This window comes from Hemicordylus capensis, chromosome 1 (genome assembly GCF_027244095.1).
Source record: "Hemicordylus capensis ecotype Gifberg chromosome 1, rHemCap1.1.pri, whole genome shotgun sequence".
NCBI lineage: Eukaryota > Metazoa > Chordata > Lepidosauria > Squamata > Cordylidae > Hemicordylus > Hemicordylus capensis.
In genome coordinates this window covers 411040873-411064446 of record NC_069657.1, presented here as the reverse complement: position 1 = coordinate 411064446, position 23574 = coordinate 411040873, and the positions used below count along the sequence as shown (strand labels likewise).

The following is a 23574-nucleotide window of genomic DNA, read 5'->3' as shown; positions in this document are numbered from 1 at the left end:
CCATTGTTCCATCTATCGCACAGGACTGTCTGTGCCAGGGATGGTCAAGTGGAAATCCAGAAGCTGGATCTAATCCCTGAAGTAATGTTTTCTAGTTCCTAATACCTCTAGACAATTTTAATTTAGGAACTAGGAGGAAACATTGCTTCGCGGATTGGATCTAGCCTGTGACATTCCAGTTGATCATCCCTGGAGCAGACAGGCTTGGCAAACACACACGCAAGAATAATTTATAAAGAAAAGAATCAATGAGGTGCTGTGTTTATTTCTTACAAATATTTCATCTGCTACAGCTGCCCACAAGGTCCTCTCTACACCTACCTACCTACCTACTCACCCATGCACACACATACAACACAAACACAAAACCAGGCCACTGGACCTGCTCCCTCCCCTCGCTTCTGGCCTTGTGTGCCTTATTTGGCCATGTTGATCTCTTTGCCTCAGATTAGCAGAAGCTAATGCACCGTAGCAACTCTGGGAAGAGAAATGCCCTTCCATCTGCTGCAGCAGTGGATGTTCTGCCTCAGTAAACTGCTGCACTAGGCAACTTCCTTAAGGCCAGACTAGGCATTCAAGGATGTTTGAGGAACCCCAGTAAGCACTGAACAGCTGCCAAGTGGCAGGTGGGAGGTGAGATTTGCAGGGGGAAAGAGCAGACCCGGAGAGTGGGAGATAACTCTTCCCCAATCTGCTGCTTGTCCCCTGCATTGTCCTACTCAGCAGGAACAGCCTAAGACCTTTTGTTGCCAGAGGTGGAGTGCCAAATGCTACCCCCCACTCCCTGCCCATATCTGCCACCCCACTGCTGCCTTCTCCCTCATCCTCCTCATTTTCCACCATGGAGGAAGCTACTCCATTCTCTTCCTTGACACGCTGTATCTGAAAGGAGTAGGACAGAGGGGGAGCAGAGGAGAGTGGTGGGCTAGAGGAAAACTAAGGAATGGCAAGCAAGGGGCGGCAGTCCTATGCCCCCCACTGACTGATAATGAACCATCTGAGCTGAATGCCTCATTTTGCCTCATTATGAAGCCAGGCCATTATGAAATCATGCTGGCGGGTGGGGTGGGGTGGGTGGGGGAACAGCCATGTTCTATACAGTTACAGTGTGCTGCTATCCCCCCTCCCCACAATGCACCAGGACACATTATGATATTGCTTCCTCCCTGGAGCATTCTAGGGTAGTACACTGAAGGGAAAGGTGGCATTTTGAAATGCTGTTGCTGGAAGGTAGCCTCTTACTTTGCAGAAGCCAGCTCTTCGCTTAAGGTAAGCCCCACCCTTCAGTACCATACCAATACACTTTGGTATGGTATCAAATTGGCTCCCATTATTGGAGGAATTTTTCTCCTGAATTGTTTCAAAAATAAAAAATGCACCAATAGGACTGATTAAACCTGATGATAATAGACCTGTTTATTGGTTTGATGTGATGCACAGCCCTACTGTTCATAACTACAGGTAATGTAAATCTATGAACAGGATCACCAGCTTTGTTTTTTAATGTTATTTAAAAGCCGCTGGGGGTGGGGGAAATTTGGATCAGAACCACATGAGGTTTTCAAATTATGGAGCCCTCTGTTTTCTATCAACTAAGGACACTGGCCTGCACGGTAGACTTGTTTACTCCTTTGATATACTTGAAGCATTTAATATGTGTAAATGGCAAGGATATGGAAAGATTTCAGACTTAGTGTAAATGCCAAGAGCTGTACAATAATATAAAAGGTAAGCCCCTGCCATTTGCCATTTGTAGGCTTTAGCAAAAAAAAGGGGGGGGAGAAGGGGAGTTAATATATGTGTAGAAATGTAAAGAGCCTTTGAAGATCACCTTTAAATAATATTATTTTGCATGTTATGCATGCAGTTCTTCAATGAAGTAAAAGCTAAGCTATGTTTTTAAAGCCAGGTTGTTCAAACAGTGTATCTAAAGTATTCTGAGTCTTTCAAGTTCTCATGAGACTTGCTAGGCTGATATTTCATCTAACTTGCACTGTTGACAAAGAAATAAAGTTTAATGAAGTAAGACCTTAGAGACAGCCGGTCTTGTATTCTTCTAAATTAGACAACGTGTGCTTATTTTTGAAAGAAAAACATTTCACAGAAGATTAATATGAGGGTGAGGAGTGCTTTAGCTTCAAAGATTAGTCAGTGGGTCAAATGCAAAACAGGAGATCAAGTCTGGGTTCGGGCAACATGTTTTACATACTGGATTTAATACTTGGTCCTTTGATATTTATTTGCTTGAGTCATCTGGCGTGATTTGCTGTATATTCACCTTTCTATGGTATACCTGCTCTCTGATCATGGCACACTGCTTTGAAGCACCTTGTCATTTATTTCCCCAGAGAGAAAAAGTGGTTATCTTGTTCATCTACTCACCCAGGACCCCTTGACGAATATCTGTGCGAGTGGCTCCTCCCACAATGAACTGAGGGTTGGGGACTAGATCCTGAAAATAATGGTTGAATTAAACATTATACTTGCTGTTTCTCATTATTTCCTCCTTCCTGCATTGAGAGACAAAACTAGCTAGTTTCAATGTGAACCTTGTATCTGGGATTCCTCAAGTCCTTTAAAAAAAAAAAAAAAAACAGCCAGAGGGCAGGCCATTTTAGATGGGGACTGTGGTACAAGTGGGCTAACCCTCTCCTCTTGCACAGTTCTCCCCCTGAAGATTGCACCCTGAAATTGCTACTTGTAGCAGAATCTAATTCACATGTGGCATCACATGTTTGTCACTGTGGTTTCTGAGCTCTTCCTGCAAATTCCATGCTGCTAACATGCATTAAACATTTATCATAATTAGCTGTAATATGGATAGTGAAATTTGCATATCTCACCCACAATGAGACCCATGAGACGCAGATGACTTCTAAAGCTCACTGAGGGTGTGGTCTGTTGAGTCTAAATGCCCATGTTACGTTAGAACCCCAGAGTCAATTCACACAATACACTGCTACCTGCTGTACACTGTGTTTGAGATGAATACTTGCACACCCAGGCCCCAATAACGACAGGACATGTAAGATTACAAGAACTAGGGCCACTTTTATTAATAAAATTTACAATCAACCTGCAATGAGGAACAAACCAAGTAGAGTGCAGGTACCACCAATGTACCACCCATGTGAATCAGCCTCATAAGGAGAACTGCCCACCGCAGGGTGAAGGACTGGGTGTTGATTCAGCCCAGCTCCAGATCTAGACATCCTCACCACTGCCAGGTTTTATCCCCACTGAGGGGAGGCCAGCCAGCCCAGCCCCACAGAGGCATATCTAGGGAACATAGGGCCTAGGGCAAGCACTGAAATTGTGCCCCCTGTCCAAACATCTGACACCCATCTTTCAGATAACTTTACCTTAATGTCAGCTGAAAAATACAAGTCAAGCTTGTTAATCTTTTAATCTTTCAAAAACTATTTAGCAGTGGATGTAGCCAAACCAAGAAAATGCTGGAAAATTACAAATTTCAGTATGCTAGGGCTCATGAAATCCCCAAATATTATGCGGAGGTGTACTTGGAAAAACTAAATAGAAGTGCCTGTCTAATTCTCTGCTATGCATTGTAGCATCATGAATATGTAAGTTTTAAAAATAAATGGAGAATTTGACTTTTCCCAAATACTCTGAAAATAATTAAACGATATGCAAAGTAAACGGTGTCACTGCTTGGAATATATTCTAGTATTTCAGAAAGACAGTTAAAATGAGAGAAAAAGCAAGAAACTCCCAGTGGGCCTTAATACTAAGGATTTCACATTGATTCAAAGACAAATTCACCATTAACAGCCATATTATTAAGACATCACATTTAACTCACTTATCACAAGAAGCAAAGTAAGAGCAAATGGATACAATCTTAGCTCATAAACTTCAGCTCAGTATTCACAAGCCCTGATTCTCTGTTCATAGTGCCAATCTGAATATGTGTACAGTGACTTATATTATATTAATTTAAAAATAAAAAAAATTACCTGTAGCCCCTTCGGCGGACTTCCTAAAGGCTGTGGGGGGTCTGCAAAGTTTCCCCCTCCTCCCAATGGCCTCTAGGGCCTCACAGGCACCATTTGAGCATGTGCAGTGGTCATTTAAAAAAAAAATTTTTTTTAAGGCTGCTGAAAACAAAATGGCCACTGTGCATGCTCAAATGGCCTCTGTGAGGCGTGGCATGCCCTAGGGCCTCACAGAGGACATTTTAGCATGCCCAGTGGCCATTTTGTTTTTGGTGGCCATTTTTTTTTTTAATTAATTTTAAGAAATTGCGCCCCCCTTCAAGTGGCGCCCGGGGCACCTGCCCTGCCTGCCCCACCCTAGATATGCCCCTGCAGCCCCACCCATCCCAGGCTGCAAAACACTGAGTGGTGGGCCCAGCGAGCCTCCAAGTAGGGGCATATCCCAGCCCAAGGGCCGCAAAACCTACAAGGGCTGTTCTTTGTCATCCCACTTGCCTTAATTGGTCCTTCAGTCAAACACCAATACGAGACAACCTATCCCAACCTGCAAAGTGTCCACACAAAAAATTCATTAAAAATGTCACAGCGAATAATTGTTGGTTCCAAGTACCAATTCAAGGGGGAAGGGGCACACATTAGCCCCTTCACAACCCTGAACAACTCTGCCAGACGTGAATTTGCAGATGCGATATGGGAGGAAAAGAATTGCTTCTTTGCCGCACGTATCACCTGAGCATAGATCTTCAAATACACTCTATGTAGTAATCTGTCAGATTCAAGTCGAGTCTTTCTCCACTTGCACACGTCTACCTCACTGCTTCAGCCCCCGTAGTTCTTCTATATACCAAGTGGCCAGTTTCAAAGTGGGTTGGAGAGGACACTTAGGAGCGATCATGTCCACTGCCCTGGTGAGTTGATTATTCCAATTCTCCACCAGAGTGTCAACAGGGTCACCAGCAGAGCCAACACTAAATCCCTCCAAGGCTTCTCGGAATCCTATTGGATCCAATAACCTTCTTGGGCAGACCATCCTAATGGGCTCATGATCCCTGCGGAGGTGGAATGTAGTCATGAGTCCAACCTTAACCAGATCGTGGTCTGTCCATGACAATGGGGAAATCAAGGAGTCCCCACCCATGGATCACCACACTGTTCAGAGTAAAAGACCAGGTCAAGCATGTGGCCAGCAATATGCATTGGTCCCGAGACCACCTGAGATAGGTCCATAGTTGTCATGGCCGCTATGAACTCCTGAGCCGCCCAGGACAAATTAGTCCCAAAGTGAACATTGAGGTCCTCCAGCACCACAGGCCTGGGAGACTCCAACGCCAAGCCTGAGACCAAGTCTGTCAGTTCAGTTAGAGACTCTGTTGGGCAGCAGGGTGATAGGTACACCAACAGAAGTCCCAGTCTATCCCTGGTCCCCAAACTTAAGTATACACATTCAGTAAGGTCAGACACTTTGACAGGGATCCTGGCAAGGGAGATATTGTTCTTAGAGACCACAGTCACTCCACTTCCCCACCCACGTTCCCTCCCTGCTCCTCAACAGAGTATCCTGGAGGGAGAAGCTGGGACCAGACTGGGCCACCAGCCTCTCCCAACCAAGTCTCTATAATACATATCAGATCGGCCCCTTCATCCAGAATCAGATCTTGGATGATTTCAGGTTTATTCTGGACTGACCTGGCGTTACAAAGGAGCAAGACGAGGCTCTGTGGGTGGGTGGCATTGCTTTCCAAGGTCAAAGAGTTGGCAGGACAGCCAGAAGGGGAAACAACAATTAAGTTTCTGATCTCCCTTTCCCTGCAACGGCCTGCTGATCTGTCAACATTACTTTTTCTGAACTTGAATAGCTGCCCCATAATCAATGCACACACTCTCCCCACAGATATTACCCAGAGGCAGCAAGCCACAGTCTCACAGGGGAAGCAGAAGCAGGCAGGCAGCAACAGCAGCAGGAGCCACCATCACACACTCGGTCTCTCACACCGGGCAGCACTGGATAGGAAGCAGATGGACTATTCCTCCCCTCTGCTAGGCCATATTTATTGGTTGGTTTGTTTCATTTGTATCCCAAACTTCCTCCAAAGCACTCAGGGCATGGGGGTTGTATTCTATTTTATCCACATGATCATATTTTATGTGGTAAAATTAACCACAGTTGACTAATTTAAGTGGGTTATATTCAAATAAAGTTGGTTATGACTAATCCTATTTAAAATTAATGTGATTTGTGTTAGTTATTATTAACTTATCTCACTGATTTCAATGCTGCTTAGTCATTACAAACTTTCTTTGGATACAACCTGGTACATTTTGACATAAGCGCAGATTATAGTTCTCTGGAGTCTTGGCCCAACTAACTATCGTAAGATTTTCCAAACCATGCTGTGTCAGAATCACAGCTGATTGTTCCAATATATTTATGCTTTTAACCAAACAGATTGGAGTATTTGTAAAACCTGCTACAACTCCAACATTATTAGGGGCAAAAATCACTATAGTCCATTTTTCTGTGTTAAAAATTAATCAGCAGCACACATTCATTTTCAATTCTGCATTGTGAATATCAATGTAGAAACGTGCTTGCATACACTAAATCAGGACTGCACAACTCTGGCCCTCCAGCTGTTGTTGGACTACAACTCCCATCACCCCCAGCCACAACAGGCAATAGTTAGGGTTGATGGGAGTTATAGTACAACTGCAGCTGGAAGGCTAAAGTTGTGCAGTCCTGCTCTAAATTTTCTTTTCATGGCGCTAGAAGAAAAGGTTTTTACAAAAGGTCCATGAAGATACTCCTTTCTATATGTCACATTCTTAAAACTTTATCCAGACCAAATTTGAAATTGATGTGAAGTTGTGTAATAATAACTATTTCTCTGCACTGCAAACATGAAATATTTATTCTCCAGTTTACAATTCATTTCAAATCCACACACAGGTTCTTCAGAAGAGGGGAAAAAGCCCTGCTCTTGCTCCAAGCATTTTGTGTACATTTTTAAATGAAGGTGAAAGGCTGTATGTAGTACAGTAGATTGTCATGGAGGGTGAGAAGAAGCCAGAGTAGCACAGTTTTCAAGAGCTACTGTTACCTGAAGACCACTCTGGGGTCACACTGTCAGATCCTGAAATGAGTCAGCACAGGCAGTTAGCAGCTGGTTATTTAGCTAGCCTCGAGCATGAAGGCAGAAATGAAGCCACAGTTCATCAGCTCTCTTGAAAAACAGGAGCTTGCAGTCTTGGGGATGCATAGTGAACAGCAGAAGATAGGCCGTGTTATATGCATAGTTCTGACAATATTGCTTTATATTGTTTGTTGACTTGTTCCCAAGAGCGTGAGCGTTTTTGAAGAGAGGGAGTTAAAAGCTTGAAAACAACTGAGATGCAGCACACAAATGAATACTATATACCTAGGAAGCCACCTTATACAGAGTCAGAACACTGGTCCATCTAGCTCAGTACTCTGTACACCAGAAGTTCTCAACCTTGTATCCCTAAATACCGTTGGACTTTTGGCCACTGTGGCTAGAGATTATGGGAGTTGTAGTTCAACAACATCTGGGGGACCTGATTTTGAGAAATGGCCCCTGTCTATGCTGATTTGCAACAAGTCTGCAGGGTTTCAGATGGGTCTTTCCCAGTCCTCCTTGGAACTGCAAAGGACTGGATTTGCAACTTCCTGCATGCAAAGCAGATGCTTTTCCACTGAGCTATAGTCCTTTCCCTGGCTAGTGGTTAGAGTGTCGAACTAGGAGCAGGGAGAATAAAGTTCTACTCACTTAGCCATTAAGAACACTGGGAGATCATTCACACAATCAAAAACCATGTTCTACCCAGGTTTGGGAGCTGTGGGTGCTCTCAAACCTCAGGAACACCTGGGTATAAGTGATTGTGTGGAAGCAAGGAAAAGCTACCAAGAGTGTCCTCTTATCTTCCACACAACTACTTTCCACACAATCACTTCTACCCAGGTTTTCCTCCTACCTTGCTTCCACACAACTGGAAATTGGAAACACACACAGCTCCCAAACCTGGGTAGAACAAAGTTTTTAATTGTGTGAATGAGCTCACTCTGTTCTACCCGGGCTTGGGAACTATGTGTGCTCCCAATCTTTGGTTGTGTGGAAGCAAGTTAAGAGGAAAACCTGGGTAGAAGTGGTTGTGTGGAAGCAAGGTAGGAGGAAAACCTGGGTAGCTTTCCCTCCTGCCTTGCTTCCACACAAGTTTTCCTCCTACCTTGTTTCCACATAGCCAAAAACACACAGCTCTCAAACAATTTATTTATTTATTTATTTATTGTGTGAATGACCTCTGGGTGTCCCTGGACCAGTCACTGTTCCTCAGCCCAACTGCTTCACAGAGCTGTTGTGAGGATGAAATGGAGGGAAGAATTGTGTACACTGCTTTGAACTACTTGGAGGAACAGCACAATAGAAATGTACCTCATGATGTGTCTCCTAGTGTCTAAAAAACCCAAAAGGGATTAGTAGGGGCATTTCATAAGTTTTGGAGGCAGCATACTTGCAAACTAGTCACCTCTGTGCTCTCTGATGGTTCCTGGCAGGGGTGTAGCTAGGGTAATGTTCACCTCTCGGTGGCCCCATGTAGTGAAGGAGATAATGAAGGAAATAGGGAGGGGTGGAGCTGGGGTGCCCTCAGGAGCTGGGGGGGCAGATTCTTTGAACCCATCCGCTCAGTTATAGCTACACCCCCAGTTCCTGGTCCCCCTAAACCAGGTGTTGCTTTCTTTTCAATGCCACAGCCATTGGTGTCAGTGCATCATGTGAAATAAAACCTCTGTTCCTTATGAATCATGTGATTTAAAAAACCCTCTTTCACATTTCCATCAAATATGCAGAGGGAGGGAGTATATATAAATCACTCTGAGAACATTTTTTGTCAAAAGGCTTATTTTTGGTCAAAAAATATATTAATATTCTAATTATGACAACAGTTATATTCTATGGCTGCCATAGAACCAACCAGAGAAAAGGGGTCCTTGGACTTAATCCTGAATGGTGCCCAGGGCCTAGTGTGAGATGTTAATGTCATGGACCCTTTAGGGAACAGTGACCATAGTGTGATCAAATTCAGCATACATGTGAGGAGGAAATCACCAAGGAAGTCTAACACAGACACTTTGAACTTCAAAGAGGAAACTTCTCTAAAATTTATAACCACAATAATAAAAGACCAGTTAGAATGTATACCAAAAAGGAGGAAAGTACCACCAAGTCTGGTAGGATGCCAGCTTGGTTAACAAGCAAAGTCAAGGAAGCTAAAACGGGACTGGGGGCAGGGGACTTCCATCAGAAATTGGAAGGCCTGCCTAAATGAAGATAACAGAAAGGAATGCATACTCTGTCAGAAGAAATGCAAGGAGACAATAAGGGATGTGAAGAGAGAGTTTGAGGAATATTTAGCTAAAAACATCAAGGGGGATAACAAAAACTTCTTTAAATACATCAGAAGCAGGAAACCTGGCAGGGAGGTGGTTGGACCCTTAGATGATAAGGGCATGAAAGGGATTATTAAGGAGAATATGGAGACTAAATGAGTCTTCACAGTGGAGGATACTGAGCATATACCTGTGCCTGAACTGAGCTTCTCAGGGAGAGAGGTTAAAGAAGTGTGTCAGATAGCGGTGATAAGAGATGAGGTTCTAAACTGTCTGGAAAAATAAACAATTAACAAATTGCCAGGACCAGATGGCATCCACCCAAAAGTCCTTAAAGAACTCAAATGTTAAATTGCCAATCTCCTTGCAAAAATATGTGAATTATCCTTACAATCAGGCTCTGTACCAGAGAATTGGAAAGTAGCCAATGTAACACCAATTTTCAAAAAGGAATCCAGGGGGGATCTGGGAAATTACTGGCTGGTTAGCTTAACGTCTGTGCTGGCAAACTGGTGGAAAGCATTCTCAAGTATAAAACTGTTAAACATAGAAGAACAGACCCTGCTGAAAATTCCCTTCCCCCCCCCCCTTTTTTTTTTTGCCGTGGTCAGTGGGAAGCCACCGGGAGCTCCGTCCTGCCGTTGGAACTGGAGGAAGAGGCAGTCCGGCCAGCAAGGAAGAGGAAGGAGGAGGCAGTGTGGTGGTGACCCAGATGGGGAGGGGGGAAACAGGGTGCCAGGATGCCAGGTAGTTGGGCGGCAGTGGCAGGTGCAGTAGAGACTATGTGCCTGCCAGAAACTGCTGCGCATGGGCCTGGAAGTTGGTGCACACATGTGCTGCTTAGAGGAAAGCCTGACTAGAACCAGTGGTCATCCCATGAAACTGATTGCCAAGAAATTTAGGACCAACAAAAGGAACAACTTTATCATACAATTAATAATTAACGTATGGAATTATCTGCCAAAAGATGTAGTGACAGCCAACAGCCTGGATGGCTTTAAAAAGGGTTTGGATAACTTCATGGAGGAGAGGTCTATCAATGGCTACTAGTCTGAGGGCTATAGGACACCTCCAGCCTCAGAGGCAGAATGCCTCTGAATACCAGTTGCAGGGGAGTAATGGCAAGTGAGGGGGCATGCCCTCAACTCATGCCTGTGGGCCACTGTGTGAAAAAGGATGCTGGACTAGATAGGCCATGGGCCTGATCTGGGAAGGCTTTTCTTATGTTCTAATGTAAAATAACAAATTCTTTTAAAATCTTTGATTCACTAGAGGTACGAAAGGAAAAATAGGTAGACCAAAACGTATTGGGTTTAGTTTTGGAAATCTATTCCTCCTAGAGTCTTCTGTTCAGATCAACTTAGAGCCCCTGGCTGTTTTTGGACTACAGCTCCCATAATCCCCAGCCACAGTGGCTAATAGCCAAAGATTATGGGAGTTGTAGGCCAACATCTGCAAGAGGGCCGAAGTTAAGCAGCCCTGTTCTAGATTTTTTGAATACAGTAATAATACCCTTCCTATCTTATTCTACTTTTTTGTTATGATAATACACTGAAAATATGCTCCAGCTGCCTCCCTAGAATACCATCATGTGATTTTTATTTTCATATATTTTAGTCCCCATTGCTTTTCAGTCATTGCTAGGTGCCTGTAGAGTCATTCCTTTTCTAGGAACTGTTTTTCCTTGATTGTTTCATAAACATATTATTGAAAAATGCTTATGGGAGTTCATTGTGTTATTTGTTCACAGTGCAACTGAGCTAAAATTAACAAAATGAAATTCAACAGAGACAAATGCAATGTTTGGCACTTAGGCAAAACAAATCAAATACACAGGTATAGAAAGGGAGATCCCTGGCTTGACAGGCGCATGTGTGAAAAGGACCTTGAGATGGCAGTCACAAGCTGAACATCAGTCAGCAGCTGCAAAAATGGCCAATGTGATTTTAAGCGCCGTAATAGAGTCATACCTTTCAAGTTATGAGAAATAACAGTTACACTTTATTCCATACTAGTCTGGACTGAACTATTGTGCCCAGTTCTGGTTTGTGCTAACAGGGAGAGAGGGAGGCAGCAATCTTACACAGTGATATCTAGAAAAGCATGGCAGTGGGGAGTGGCCTCTTCTGAAGACTCCTCATTACACACACCTCCTGTTTCTGAGAACAGCCCTCTGCATTATCTGTAGCTGCTTCCAAAAGCAAAGGCAATTTAGGAGTGGCCTTCGAAACACCTCCAACTGGTGCAAGTAGGGAGTCATGCAAGATATCGCAGTGCACATGCAACACCCTTTGTAAAGACATAAAGCAGTTCTGTGGGCTGCAGCTGGACTAGCAAAGGGAAAGAGAAGGACATCAAACTCCAAAATAAAAGGGAGCCATTTTTAAATGCGGTGGGGGGGGGGAGAGAGATAATTTTTGACAGCATTTGCACTTAGGAGAACATTCCATTGGCCCAGTTATCGTATTAAAGAGAGACTGGGTTTTAAGTGACTTTCATCTCTTGTGAAATTGGCTTTGGAAGCAAGGAACATACACCAGCAATATGCCTTGAGAACCTACTAGTCCCTATAACATGGCGGAAGTTATTTTCTGATAAGCACGGCAACGTTCAAGTCCACAAAAACCTCCAAATGTGCAGAGAACAGAAGGAAAGCCAAAAAGAATACTCCCAGACATTCTTAACTGTGAATGTTGCCAGATGTCCCAAGCCGTCACAGTCCATGACGCATAATAGGTACCTTTTCATGCTTCATGGTTCCATGGAATATAATGAATGATCCTTAGTGTAGTTATTGCAGCTCCCTGGTTTAAATCCTTAACTGACAACCTCATCGGTCTCCAAAGTATGAACCCTCAACTTATTCATTCCCAATTAAGCCTACAAGATCAAGGCAATGGCCAATGGGAAAAGATGAAAGAAAACCTTTTTCCAAATTTCAAAGAAGCTTCATATAAGTGTTGTTGTATATATGGAGATGACATTTTAAAATGTCATCAGAATTTTAGAGAGGGAGGAGACCTTGGATATCTTTTGGTCCAGCCTCCTACTCAGAGCAGGATACAGCTAGAACGTCCTTGACCAGGGTCAGTTTATGACATGCTGAGGCCCTAACCTATGTCAAGCTTAAAAGGCCCCATAGCATTACTATGTATGAAAAACTAGTGATCTAAAAAATAGTTATCTTGCAATAGGCCTCTTTGCATTAGAAATACCTTTAAATGGAAATGCATTTAAACTTGAATTTAGTCATTCTTTTGTATTCAGGACCACCTCATATATGAGTCCTTAAACCAGAGCTGCAGAACTTCAGCCCTCCTGGAGATGTTGGACTACAACTCTCATCATCCCTCATATTAGCCATTGTGGCTGGGGATCAGAGGTGCATCTAGGTAATTTTGGACCCTGGACCTAATGAGCTTACAAGCTGCGACCCCTGAAAAATAAGCATCCTCTCCGTATATATACATTTCACCCACAGATCTGGGCCAGATTGCATTTGCCAAAAAAACCCAAAAAACAAACAAACCAGACTATGCAAGCCCTAATGGATTCACATAGCTTCTTGACCATTCAGAAACGTGTCCCTTGCTTCACAGTTCAAGTACAAAACCAACTTGGACATATAGTGCATTCATAAGGGGGGAGGAATTAAACCACAACCCATGCCCCTTGCTTCACAGTTCTCATGCAGACCTTTTGGATCACAAACCACCTTGAGCATAGACCATTTGTAAAAAAATTATATCACATATTTTTGTTTGGTCAGATGTAACAGTTACACTTTCACTAGGTATGAAGTAATCTAAGGATAGAGATAACTCTTTCTGGCAGTAGGGGTAAAATAAAAATACTTCAAAAATAAAAATACACGGAGTCCTTCCATCTTGAAATACACGTGTGTCCAGTTTCAGAACTCTAAGCCCAGGGGTGATGTTTATCCTTTTTATGAAGGAAATGGGCAGATTCCTCCACATGGGGCAGAATGATGGTCCAAGGTGGGGGCTTCAGTTCCAGAGTTTTTTGTAATTTTCTGCCATGAAACAAACCACTTCAGGACCATTTTTTGAAGTTGGTTTAAAAAACAATTAAAAAATCATTAAAAATTAACAGATTGACTGATTTACTTAAAAATCAGTACATAGTGTCCTGATAATCTGTCCTACATTAAATTTCAGAACTTTAGGCCAAGCTATTATGGAAATATAAAAGGGACCCTCTTTCCCCTTGGGGAAAATCATGGGGCCCTCTAGGAGAGTGGACAGATAGACCTGGGCCCCCATGCTTGTGCCTAATGGCACCTCGGCTGGAAATGATGGGAACTGCAGTGCAAGAGCAGCCGGAGGGCTGAAGTTGTGCAGTCTTACTTAGCATGTGCTTAAATCTGGCACTGTCATTGACAGATGCCCCTCAGCTTCTGCCTGAAAATCCCCAGCAAAGGTGGGGGGAAACCACATCATATTACCCAGCAGATTATCACCACTATATGAAATTCTTACCGGAGGCCGTTTCCAGATAATGCCTTGAGTTTTGGGGGAATAAGGACCCAAATCCCTGTACCCAAGAGCAGAAGGGCAAGCTGGGAATTCTTCATCCTTGAAGAGAGCACCAGACTGCAAGCACTGCTTCCTCAGGGCCTCAAAATCCTGTTTCAGATAATTGACGGCCTTCCCATTGGAACCCAGACCTTCCAAGACTGCCTTCTCTCTGGCTAGTTTCGTTGCCACACTTGCCATAGCACTTGGTTCCCTGTGGAGTGAAAACACATGAAAGGTCTCAAAGCCCAAATGAAGTGCGGATAGTGTACAAGTGAGTGGCCAGGTGAGGGTGGAGTAAGCAAACACATTACACAGTCCAGTACCTGTAGAAAAAGAAGGAAACATGCTAATGTAAATATGTACACAATTGAAGAGGAAAGGGTAATGGGCAGAAACAAGGAAATTGCTACTGAGAGGAAATAATTCCAGTGACACTAACATCCTTTCAATTCTCTATTGAAAAGAGGATGCTATTTGAACAAACAAAGTGAGCTGCCTTATACTGAGTCAGACCCTTGGTCCATCTAATTCAGTATTGTCTACACTGACTGGCAGCAGCTCTCCAGGGTTTCAGACAGGAGATGCCAGGGATTGAACTGGATCCTTCTGCATGTGCTCTGCCAGTGAGCTACGGTCCTAACCCATAGGTCTCATATTTCTATTTGGTTTTTTATGTTGATTGGATTTAGTGTTATACAAGTCATCTTGGGCACCTCTATTTGGAAATGGAATGGCATGACATAATACCTGTAATCAATCATTTCCTAGCCAGGTTTTAAGAAATATAGAAAAGAAATAAAGCATTTGAAAAAGAAGCCAAAAATAAGGGAAGTTGACTGCATGTCAGTGTGTTCCATAAGGCTGACCATGGTTCATCTTCCATGTTGTCTAAAGAAGAAGGACTTTCATTTAGTCCTTATGGAATCAGAAATCAATCCCCCACTCCTCAGAGATATGGGATATTTAACCCCACGGCTGCACCTCTGGTCACCTGCAAAACCTAGAGTCTTTCGTTCAAATGCAGACGTCTACCTTCTTCAGATGCTGGGGCTTACCTTAAACTAAACACTGTGCTGTGGTTAAAATTCTAATTGAAGTTAAAAATCAGTACACAAATGTATGCATGTATGCTCCTATGATGCTCAAAGAATGACTCACATGATTTGCTTTCCCCTGCAATTCTTTATTGCAATTCCCAGATGTACAGCTTGAAATAAAATAGAAATACCAGGGCCTGAACCTCCGTTTTCCACAGACTTAATCTAGAATTGAGACACTTTTTAGATTGTGGTACAACTCCTCCTGTATTCTACCAAAGACAACCACGGGGCTCTGTGGTCACCAGGAGTCAACACCGACTCGATGGCACAACTTTACCTTTAACTCAGAGTTCTTAAAAAACATACATGCGGGAGAGGGCTGGGACCTCCAGTAGAAGGAACAACCATTCAAGGCTCCAAGTGGCTAATCCTCACTACTGATTTAAATAGCTCTGGAGTTAACAATTTGCAGGAGGGGGATTAAAAAAATTTAAAAGGCCGCATGTTATTTAGCTCCAGCACAATAGAGTATGGCTTGGAGGCTTAAGCTCTTCCGCTTTTGGGACAGTGTCTAGCAGCACTGGGTGAGGAACTCCACATAGTTTGCATACTTTACCTACATGCAAGTGTTTTGCATGTGTACTGACAGGGGCTGACCCAAGGATTTTGAGTGCCCCAGGCGAAGCCTGGCTTTGGCACCCCCCACGCTTGCTCTCCCACTGGGAGGCAGAATACAGGGAGATGTCAGTCCTCCCTGCCTGCAGCCCCCCCCCACCTTCACCCCAACCCCACCACCCGCTCACTCACCTGCCCACTTGCTCACCCACCTACTGCGTCTGCTGCCGGCCTGAGTTTTTGCTGAGCCTCTAAGTGCCACAACACGTTACAAATGATGTCGCTTTGGCACATCGTAACTCCTGTTGGCATGCAGTGGGGTCAGTATAACACTCTGTGGCACTTCACGGTCTAGAGAAAGGCCCAGGCCAGCAGCACCAAACAAAGCAGACATGGCAAGTAGGTGAGCAAGTGGGCGGGCAGGTGAGTGGGCTGGAGGCAAAGGCAGCGGATGGCTGGTAGGCATGGCAGTGCCCCACACAGCTTGGTGTCTAGATGACTGCCTAGGTGTGCCTAATATTAGCCCTGGTAAAGGTAAAGTGAGAGGAGAGGAGAGCTGGTCTTGTGGTAGCAAGCATGACTTGTCCCCATAGCTAAGCAGGGTCTGCCCTGGTTGCATATGAACGGGAGACCTGATGTGTGAGCACTGCAAAAGATTCCCCTCAGGGGATGAAGCCGCTCTGGGAAGAACAGAAGGTTTAGGTTCCCTCCCTGGCTTCTCCAAGATAGGGCTGAGAGAGATTCCTGCCTGCAACCTTGGAGAAGCCACTGCCAGTCTGTGAAGACAATACTGAGCTAGATAGACCAATGGTCTGACTCAGTATATGGCAGTTTCGTATGTTCCTATGTTCCTAAAGTGTGCCCTAATAATCCAAGCTTGTATGTTTGGAGCTGCAAGTCTACACACCTACCTGGGAGGTAGCCTCCCTGAATACAGTGGGACTTACTTCTGAGTAATTATGCATAAGATTGCCCTGGAAGTCATTGCGGACATTGTTACTCTGAACAATACCCAAGTGAACAGACTCTCGACTCTCGTCAAATCACTTGCTCACTCTTTGCTGTTAGTATCTTTTTAAAAGTCAGCTAGCTTTATTAGATTTGGTCGTGTTTGTTTTATCTCATGGGAGGTTTCCTCTCATTAAAAACTCATTTCTTTCCCACACCTACAGATTCAACATATGAACACAGTAACCAAATCCTCTGCAAATCACAGCAAAAAGATTTGTCATTTCAAATGTTAGGCAGGTTGCAAAAGAATCAATTCTAAATATTGCATCAACCACCAGCTTCCAAGAAAAATGGTAAAGAAAGGAACAAGAGCACCTTTCACTTCATTGTATTTTAGGCTAGAGAAGGCATTTTTATTTTAACAAAGTATCTTTTACTAGAAACCCACAACCAAAGAACTGGGTGGTTAGTTCAAATGTATATTTGAAATTCAGTCTGTAGTAGGGATGTGCAAACTAGTTCAAACTCGAACCAATTCAAATTCAAACTGGGGAGGTTTGATGGTTCGAATTTGAACCAAGCCAGCCATCAAGTTTGAGCTGCAGGTTCGAATTTGACCCAAACTGGGGGTGGTTTGATTTGAACCAGTTTGAACCGGTTTGAACTGGTTCAAACCTCCAAAAGTGGGTGGGGTGGTAGCTGGCACCCATGGGTACCTGCCACCACCCAAACCCCAAAGCAATCAGACAGTCGTATGATTTTTAATGAATGTTTGAAATTTGTTTTTATTTTTTTCTCATAGGATATAAAGGGACTCGAAACAGCCCATTATTCCCTATTGTGAAGCACCCATGGGTGCCAACCACCCCATGGGTGGTTGGCACCCTCTGTGCACTACACCACCACTCACTCTGGGCCACCCCAGCACCCCACAAGTGGCTTTAAGGTTTTTCTCCATAGGGAAGAATGGAGGTTTCAGCAGCCCCATAAGTGCACTTGGGGGGTGCTGGGGTGGCCCAGAGTGTGGGTGCCAACCACCCCATGGGTTGCTAACCCATGGGGTACTGGGTTTTGTTGCTTCCGAGGTGTTCTGAGTGTAGATTCTTTGATAGCATATAAGATTTTCAATGACAAACCATGAATCCACTCTCATTTTCTAACCTTAAAGACACATAAACTTCAAAAAATCACTTAAAAATCAGCCCTTTGCTCTAGGCCACCCCTTTGACCCCAACATGAAGCTATACATTTGCTGACACCTCCATGCTTCTTTATGGAGAAAAACTTTAAAGACGCATAAATTTCAAAAATCACTTAAAAATCAGCCCTTTGCCCAATTCCTTTCAAATAATTCTGATAGCTTCCTTGCCCCCCTTGGGTACTACCACACTCCACTCTAGGACACCCCTTTCCCCCCGACGTGAAGCTATACATTTGCTGCAATCCTCATTATTCCCTATGAGGAATTCAAAAATACTCTTAAAATTCACCAATAATCGGAGGAGTGTCTGATTGCCTTGGGGCACCCCTGGGTGCCTACCACCCACCCCACTTTTGTGCCCCTAGGTGCTCCACAATAGGGGATAATGGGCTGGTTCATGTCCCATTATACCCTATGAGAAAAATAATTAAAAATATTTCAAATATTCATAAAAAATCATAGGAGTGTCCGATTGCTTCAAGGTTTGGGTGGTTGTTGGCACCCATGGGTGTTCCACAATAGGGAATAATGGGCTGGTTCAAGTCCCATTATACCCCATGAGAAAAATATAAATATAAATTTCAAAAATTCATAAAAAATCATACGAGTGTCTGATTGCTTTGGGGTTTGAGTCGTGGCAGGTACCCATGGGTGCCATCTACCACCCCACCCACTTTTGGAGGTTCAAACCGGTTCAAACTGGTTCAAATTCGAACTGAACCGGGGGGGTTCAAGCAAAACCAAAACCGAACCACCCCCTCCTGGTTCGAACCCGGTTCGAATTTGAACTGAACCGGGCAAACCAGTTTTGTGCACATCCCTAGTCTATACCTCTCTTTCACTCATCTTTCTTTGGGGTTCCCTATTTTTCAGCCTGTTGCTTACTCTGTACCCCTCTTCAGTCATTTTGCCTCTGGGCTCCCTGCCACTGTGCTCCCCTATCTCCCATTGACTGTTTCTAGTATTCAGCACACACCCCAAAAGTTACTTTTGTCCATGAGAGAACTAACTGACACTTTCCCCTTCCCTCAGATAAATTGAATTGCAAACATTTGGACAGCTTTGCTTCCTGAGCACTTGGAATGTTCATTAACATTCCATGCCATCATATCACTTCAGCCCAGCATTGAATACATATTTCCAATACAAAGCACAACCTTGACTTGTTTCAGGAGGAAACAGACAATGAGGTCATTCACACAATCAAAAACTGTGTTCTACTTGGGTTTGGGAGCTGTGTGTGCTCCCACTTTTCGGTTGTGTGGAAGGTAAGAGGAAAACCTGGGTAGAAGTGATTGTGTGGAAGCAAGGTAGGAGGAGAAACTGGGTAGCTTTTCCTCCTACCTTGTTTCCACACAATCACTTCTACGAACATTTTCCTCTTACCTTGCTTCCACACAACCAAAAATTGGGAGCTCACACAGCTCCCAAACTTGGGTAGAACACAGTTTTTGAATATATTGAGCCTCAATATATTCTATTTCCCTCACAGACCTAGAGCTGCCTCATGCAGTGAGTGCAGTGAAGTAAGTGTGTGGTAAAGGTGAGCCCTCACCCTCAAAGGTGCATGTAATGCTATGCTATAACATGTGTAGGGGAACAACACTGACACCTGCTGGCCTAATATGCATTTTCAGTGTTCTCCTTACCTAGTGAGCCAGGTCTCACGATCCGTGAGACCCGGTTTGGGGTGGTGAGCCTGCTCTCCCCGCTCACGAGCTGAGAGGGAGCCCTGGGCGGCCAGATCAGCCACCCACATGATTGCTGGCTCCGTGACGGAGCCGGCGGGGGCTGGGGAGCTCGGGGTCGCACGGCCCCTGGAAGGCCCAGTATGCCCTGTGCGAGCGTGCAGGGCATACTGGGGAGACCCCCAGAGCCAGGAGGCGGCTTTTTGCCTCCCGCTCGGGGGTCTACTCGTGAGTAGCTGTGGCACAGAGCCACACTGCGGCTACTCACGAGCAGATAGCCCGGGTTTGCGGAGCGCTTGCTCCACAAACCTGGGCTAAAGGCAGGAGTTCTCGAGTGGGCTACCCGCTCTAGAACCACCAGGCTCGCTGCTGAGCCCGGTGGTTCTGACAATTGACAAAAATCAGGCTAGGCTTTCCTAGCCCAATTTTTGCGATCGTCAGAATAGCCCCAGTGTCTCACAGGGCCAATTGAAGTACTGAATACACATCATACTGTATACACATGCAACATTAAATCCATGGCTCCTTCTCTTGGGAAGGGACCTTTTGTTACAGAGAAAGGATGGGGAAGGAGGGTGCTTAACTCTTCCCCAGCCATCCACTTTCTCTGAAACATCCCCCTTTCCCAGCTGCTAATGTTCCAGACATTACCTTGCCCCATGGGGCGGAGCAGCTGGTGGGGGCAGTTTCAGGTGAAGGGAAGCTCTTAGGGGGTTATTCTCTCCCTTCCCCATTCTTTGCTGCAAGTGGTCTGTAGTTTGACCCTCTGCAAAGTTAGGGAAGTTTTTTTAAGCGGGTCCAGTAACAGAAGGGTTAACATGGGTCAAGATAGAGAATAAAGCTAAAAGTTGGATTAATAGTGATGCTATTGAGGCTGGTGTAATACAGCAGTGGAGAGCAATGACTAAGCTTCATAACCTTCTGCTTAGATAAACTGCTAGAGACCAGTACTGAAAGATTTGAACCATCATTTTCAGTCATGGGAATTCTCCACCTTCCTTCAACAGCAGCGTAAAGCTGTTTCTTCCCTAGGTCCCTTTCCCCATCTCTCCCCAGCTTTCTTGACCATTACCATCTCCGTTGACCAAGCTCTTCACACGCCTTCCTATTCAAAGATCTTGAATAAAAATTTTCTGTCAGCTAAGTCACCAGGGCGTAGCTAGGGAAGAGGGAGCCTGTGTTCACCCCTCTCTCTGGCGGCCCCGTGGACTTGGGGAAATAATGACAAATATAGGGAGGGGTGGAGCTGGGGGCCCCTCAGGAGCTTCCTCCATCCCAATTTGGATTGGGATGGAGGAAGGGGAGTCCAATCCTTTCCCCTGTACCATAGCCCCTATCCAAATAATGCCCTCACCATCACAAACATACACACAGTTAGTTTGCCCAGTTGCGCCTGCTAACTGGACAAAAAGGCACCTTTTAAGGTGGTGATACTCTTGTATTTAGCAAGGCAAGAGCATCTGACTCTATCCAACCCCAGCACAGCATCCAGTGGCTGTTGTTGGTGTCTATCTTATTATTCTTTTTAGACTGTGAGTCCTTTGGGGACAGGGAACCATCTTATTGTTTGTTTGTTTGTTTGTTTGTCTATGTAAATTGCTTTGGAAACTTTTGTTGAAAAAGTGGTATATTATAGTGGTGGTGGTGGTGGTTTAAAGTGGTGACTCTCTTATATTAAGCTGGAGCAAAGCAACTGTCCCTATTAAACCCCAACACAGTGTCTCTCCAGTTGTGGCGGCTGATGTCTATCTTTCTTTTTAGATTGTGAGCCATTTGGAAACAGGGAATGTTCTTATTTATGTATTATTTCTTTTTCTATGTAAACCACTTCGAGAAGTGGTATTATTCTTCATAATAATGGCCTAGTTCACACAGTTGTTTGAATCTAAGTTTATTGTGGGTTACCAGCATTAGCGTGATTGTTTGAATCCCACTAAAATGGTTTGTGGCCTTAGATGAATCTGAGAGTCCCACCTTGGCATGGGTTCACACAATTATGCTAATGTTCGTAACCCACATTAATCCTAGATTAATGACTGTGTGAAGTTGCGAGGCAACATTCCTGCACCTCCCTCCTCCATCCGATTGTGGAGAATGGCAGGCAATAAAATAATAATGATAATAATACTTTGGGGCAAAAAACGATATTGGGATCTCCAAACACAGGGACCCAGACAGCACGTCATGTTTGACCTTCTGTTTGTTTCCTATACCAGATGAAGAAGACTCTTGCCTACAGAAGTACAGCTGCGACCCACCCACCAGTTAATATCTTAAATGCCAGTACACTGGTTTCCTTTTAGCATTCGCCATGGCATTAAGCAAAACTTTCTTCTAGGCTCTTGCTCAGCTCTTACTTTAATTTCTCCTCTTTTTCCAGTGGCATGAGTTGAAATACCCAATAAAGAGAGGCAGAAAAGACAATTTAATTGAATCTCCTCATGGCAATTTCCCCCCTATTTCCCCCCATTATCTATTCTTTGAAAGGCCTTTCCACCCATTCTGCTTTTCCAATGAAGACATTGGTTCCCAGCTTATTTGTTCAGCAAGCTAAACACCAAAGTGAAGTGAATTTTTCCCTACATGAAGATTTCTCTCTGTGGAAGCAAAATGCCATGTCATGGGAAGTGGTCCTTACTTAGCATACAGGTCCTTCTATATCATGTCATCTACTAACAGGAACAATTAAAACTGAAAACTAATGCAAAAGCACCACCTAGAGGCAACAGGAAAGGCTAGGAGAATAATAATTCTCAAGCCGTTATGGAGGCTCAACATGGTCTTATCTGGCAAGGCATGGAAATGTCCATTTCCAGTAGGAGCTGTAAGAAGAATCAAGCCTTAGTTAACAACTGCTAAGTTTAAGCTTTAGTAGCCATGGTTTTCAAGAGGAAGGACAAGCAGGGCTCCTTTCATCACTAGTTTACACCTCCACGTTCCTCCCAAGCAATACAGAGGACTGGGGCGGTCCAAGGCATTTTGCTACCTGAGGTGAAGGACAATATGACAGTTCTCCAATCTGCAGGTGAGTACTCAGCAATCTCAGACCATGCTGCTTAGGCAGTGGGGACCAACACGCAAGTACTCTGACTATGCCACCAAACCAGGCAGTGGTGGAGGGGCATCCCCAGCTCATGTTGGGGGTGGGGGTAGAGAAAGGAAAGAAGACGTGTGCCCTAGTGGGGAAGAAAGACAAAATGAGCAGCATGTTCTAGTGGTATGTGGAAGGGTGGTGGCAGTGGATAGAAGGGGACCCTGTGGGGTGGCACCTGTGTTGGTAGGGGGATGGTGTTTTCTGCTCCCCGAGTCTCTCTTTGCACCTCCACCTGAGGTCACTGCTTCACCCTGCCACAGGGAAGGTCTGCCCTGCCTCCATTTTGAAAACAAAAGAAATCTGTGGTGGAAATGGTTGGAGTAGCTAGCTGGCAATGTGAGGGAGGGCCAGTCCCATACCACACAGTCAATCTGAGCTGCCATCAAGACTAATTACCAAGCAGAATAATAGTTCTTCCCATGACAAATACTTAAACATAGAGGCTAGGAGTGAGCCCCCTCCCCATAACTTTAATCTGGTACCTAGTTCTACCTCAGACACAATCTCCTGTGCCGCTTCCTCCCAAAACATACATTTTCCCTGGGCATTCCTCAACAGAAGAATTTACTATTAAAATAATGGCACCTCATCCTTTGGCATAATATGCATCAGGAGTATTTGGGGTCCACATGCAGTGCTTTGGTTGCATTCTCTAGAAGGCTAGTGTATAACTCCATGACAAAATGGTATGTATGGGATATGACAGCCATTCGCCAACATACAGCATATATACCATGGATCCATATGAACAAGCCCTTTATAGATTCAGGACAGATGGTTCCTAAACGTTATTTATGTATGCAGCACGGAATATTAAAATGTACTTGTTGCAGGAGAATGAGCCAAGGTTGGCTCCAAGGACTCCCTGACTCAGCAACAAACTGTATAACAATTGGTATAAATTTCCAATTGGTACAAAATAATATTAAATTGGCAGCCGTTGTGCTCCGGCAGTTTCTGGCAGCAGAACATCACAGAACCGAAGGAACAGTCTTCAGCAGAACAACTGAAAGGCATGATGGCAGCAAATTAGCAGCCTGCAGTAGAGTTAGAACAGAGGGGAGGGGAGCGGGCAGATTAGCATGTC

The 23574-nt window shown here is 44.4% G+C and overlaps 1 protein-coding gene across 1 annotated transcript in view; it reads right to left on the bottom strand.

Moving 5' to 3' along the window:
- LOC128339414 (calpain-8-like) overlaps positions 1-14096 on the bottom strand; it is a 70994-nt gene extending 56898 nt beyond the window's left edge. The window contains exons 1-2 of the mRNA XM_053283299.1: positions 13860-14096; positions 2383-2452 (exon numbers count right to left, since the gene is read on the bottom strand). Coding sequence (XP_053139274.1) covers positions 2383-2452; positions 13860-14096 — 307 coding nt within the window. The remainder of the gene's footprint in view (positions 1-2382; positions 2453-13859) is intronic.
- Positions 14097-23574: the final 9478 nt, after the last annotated feature.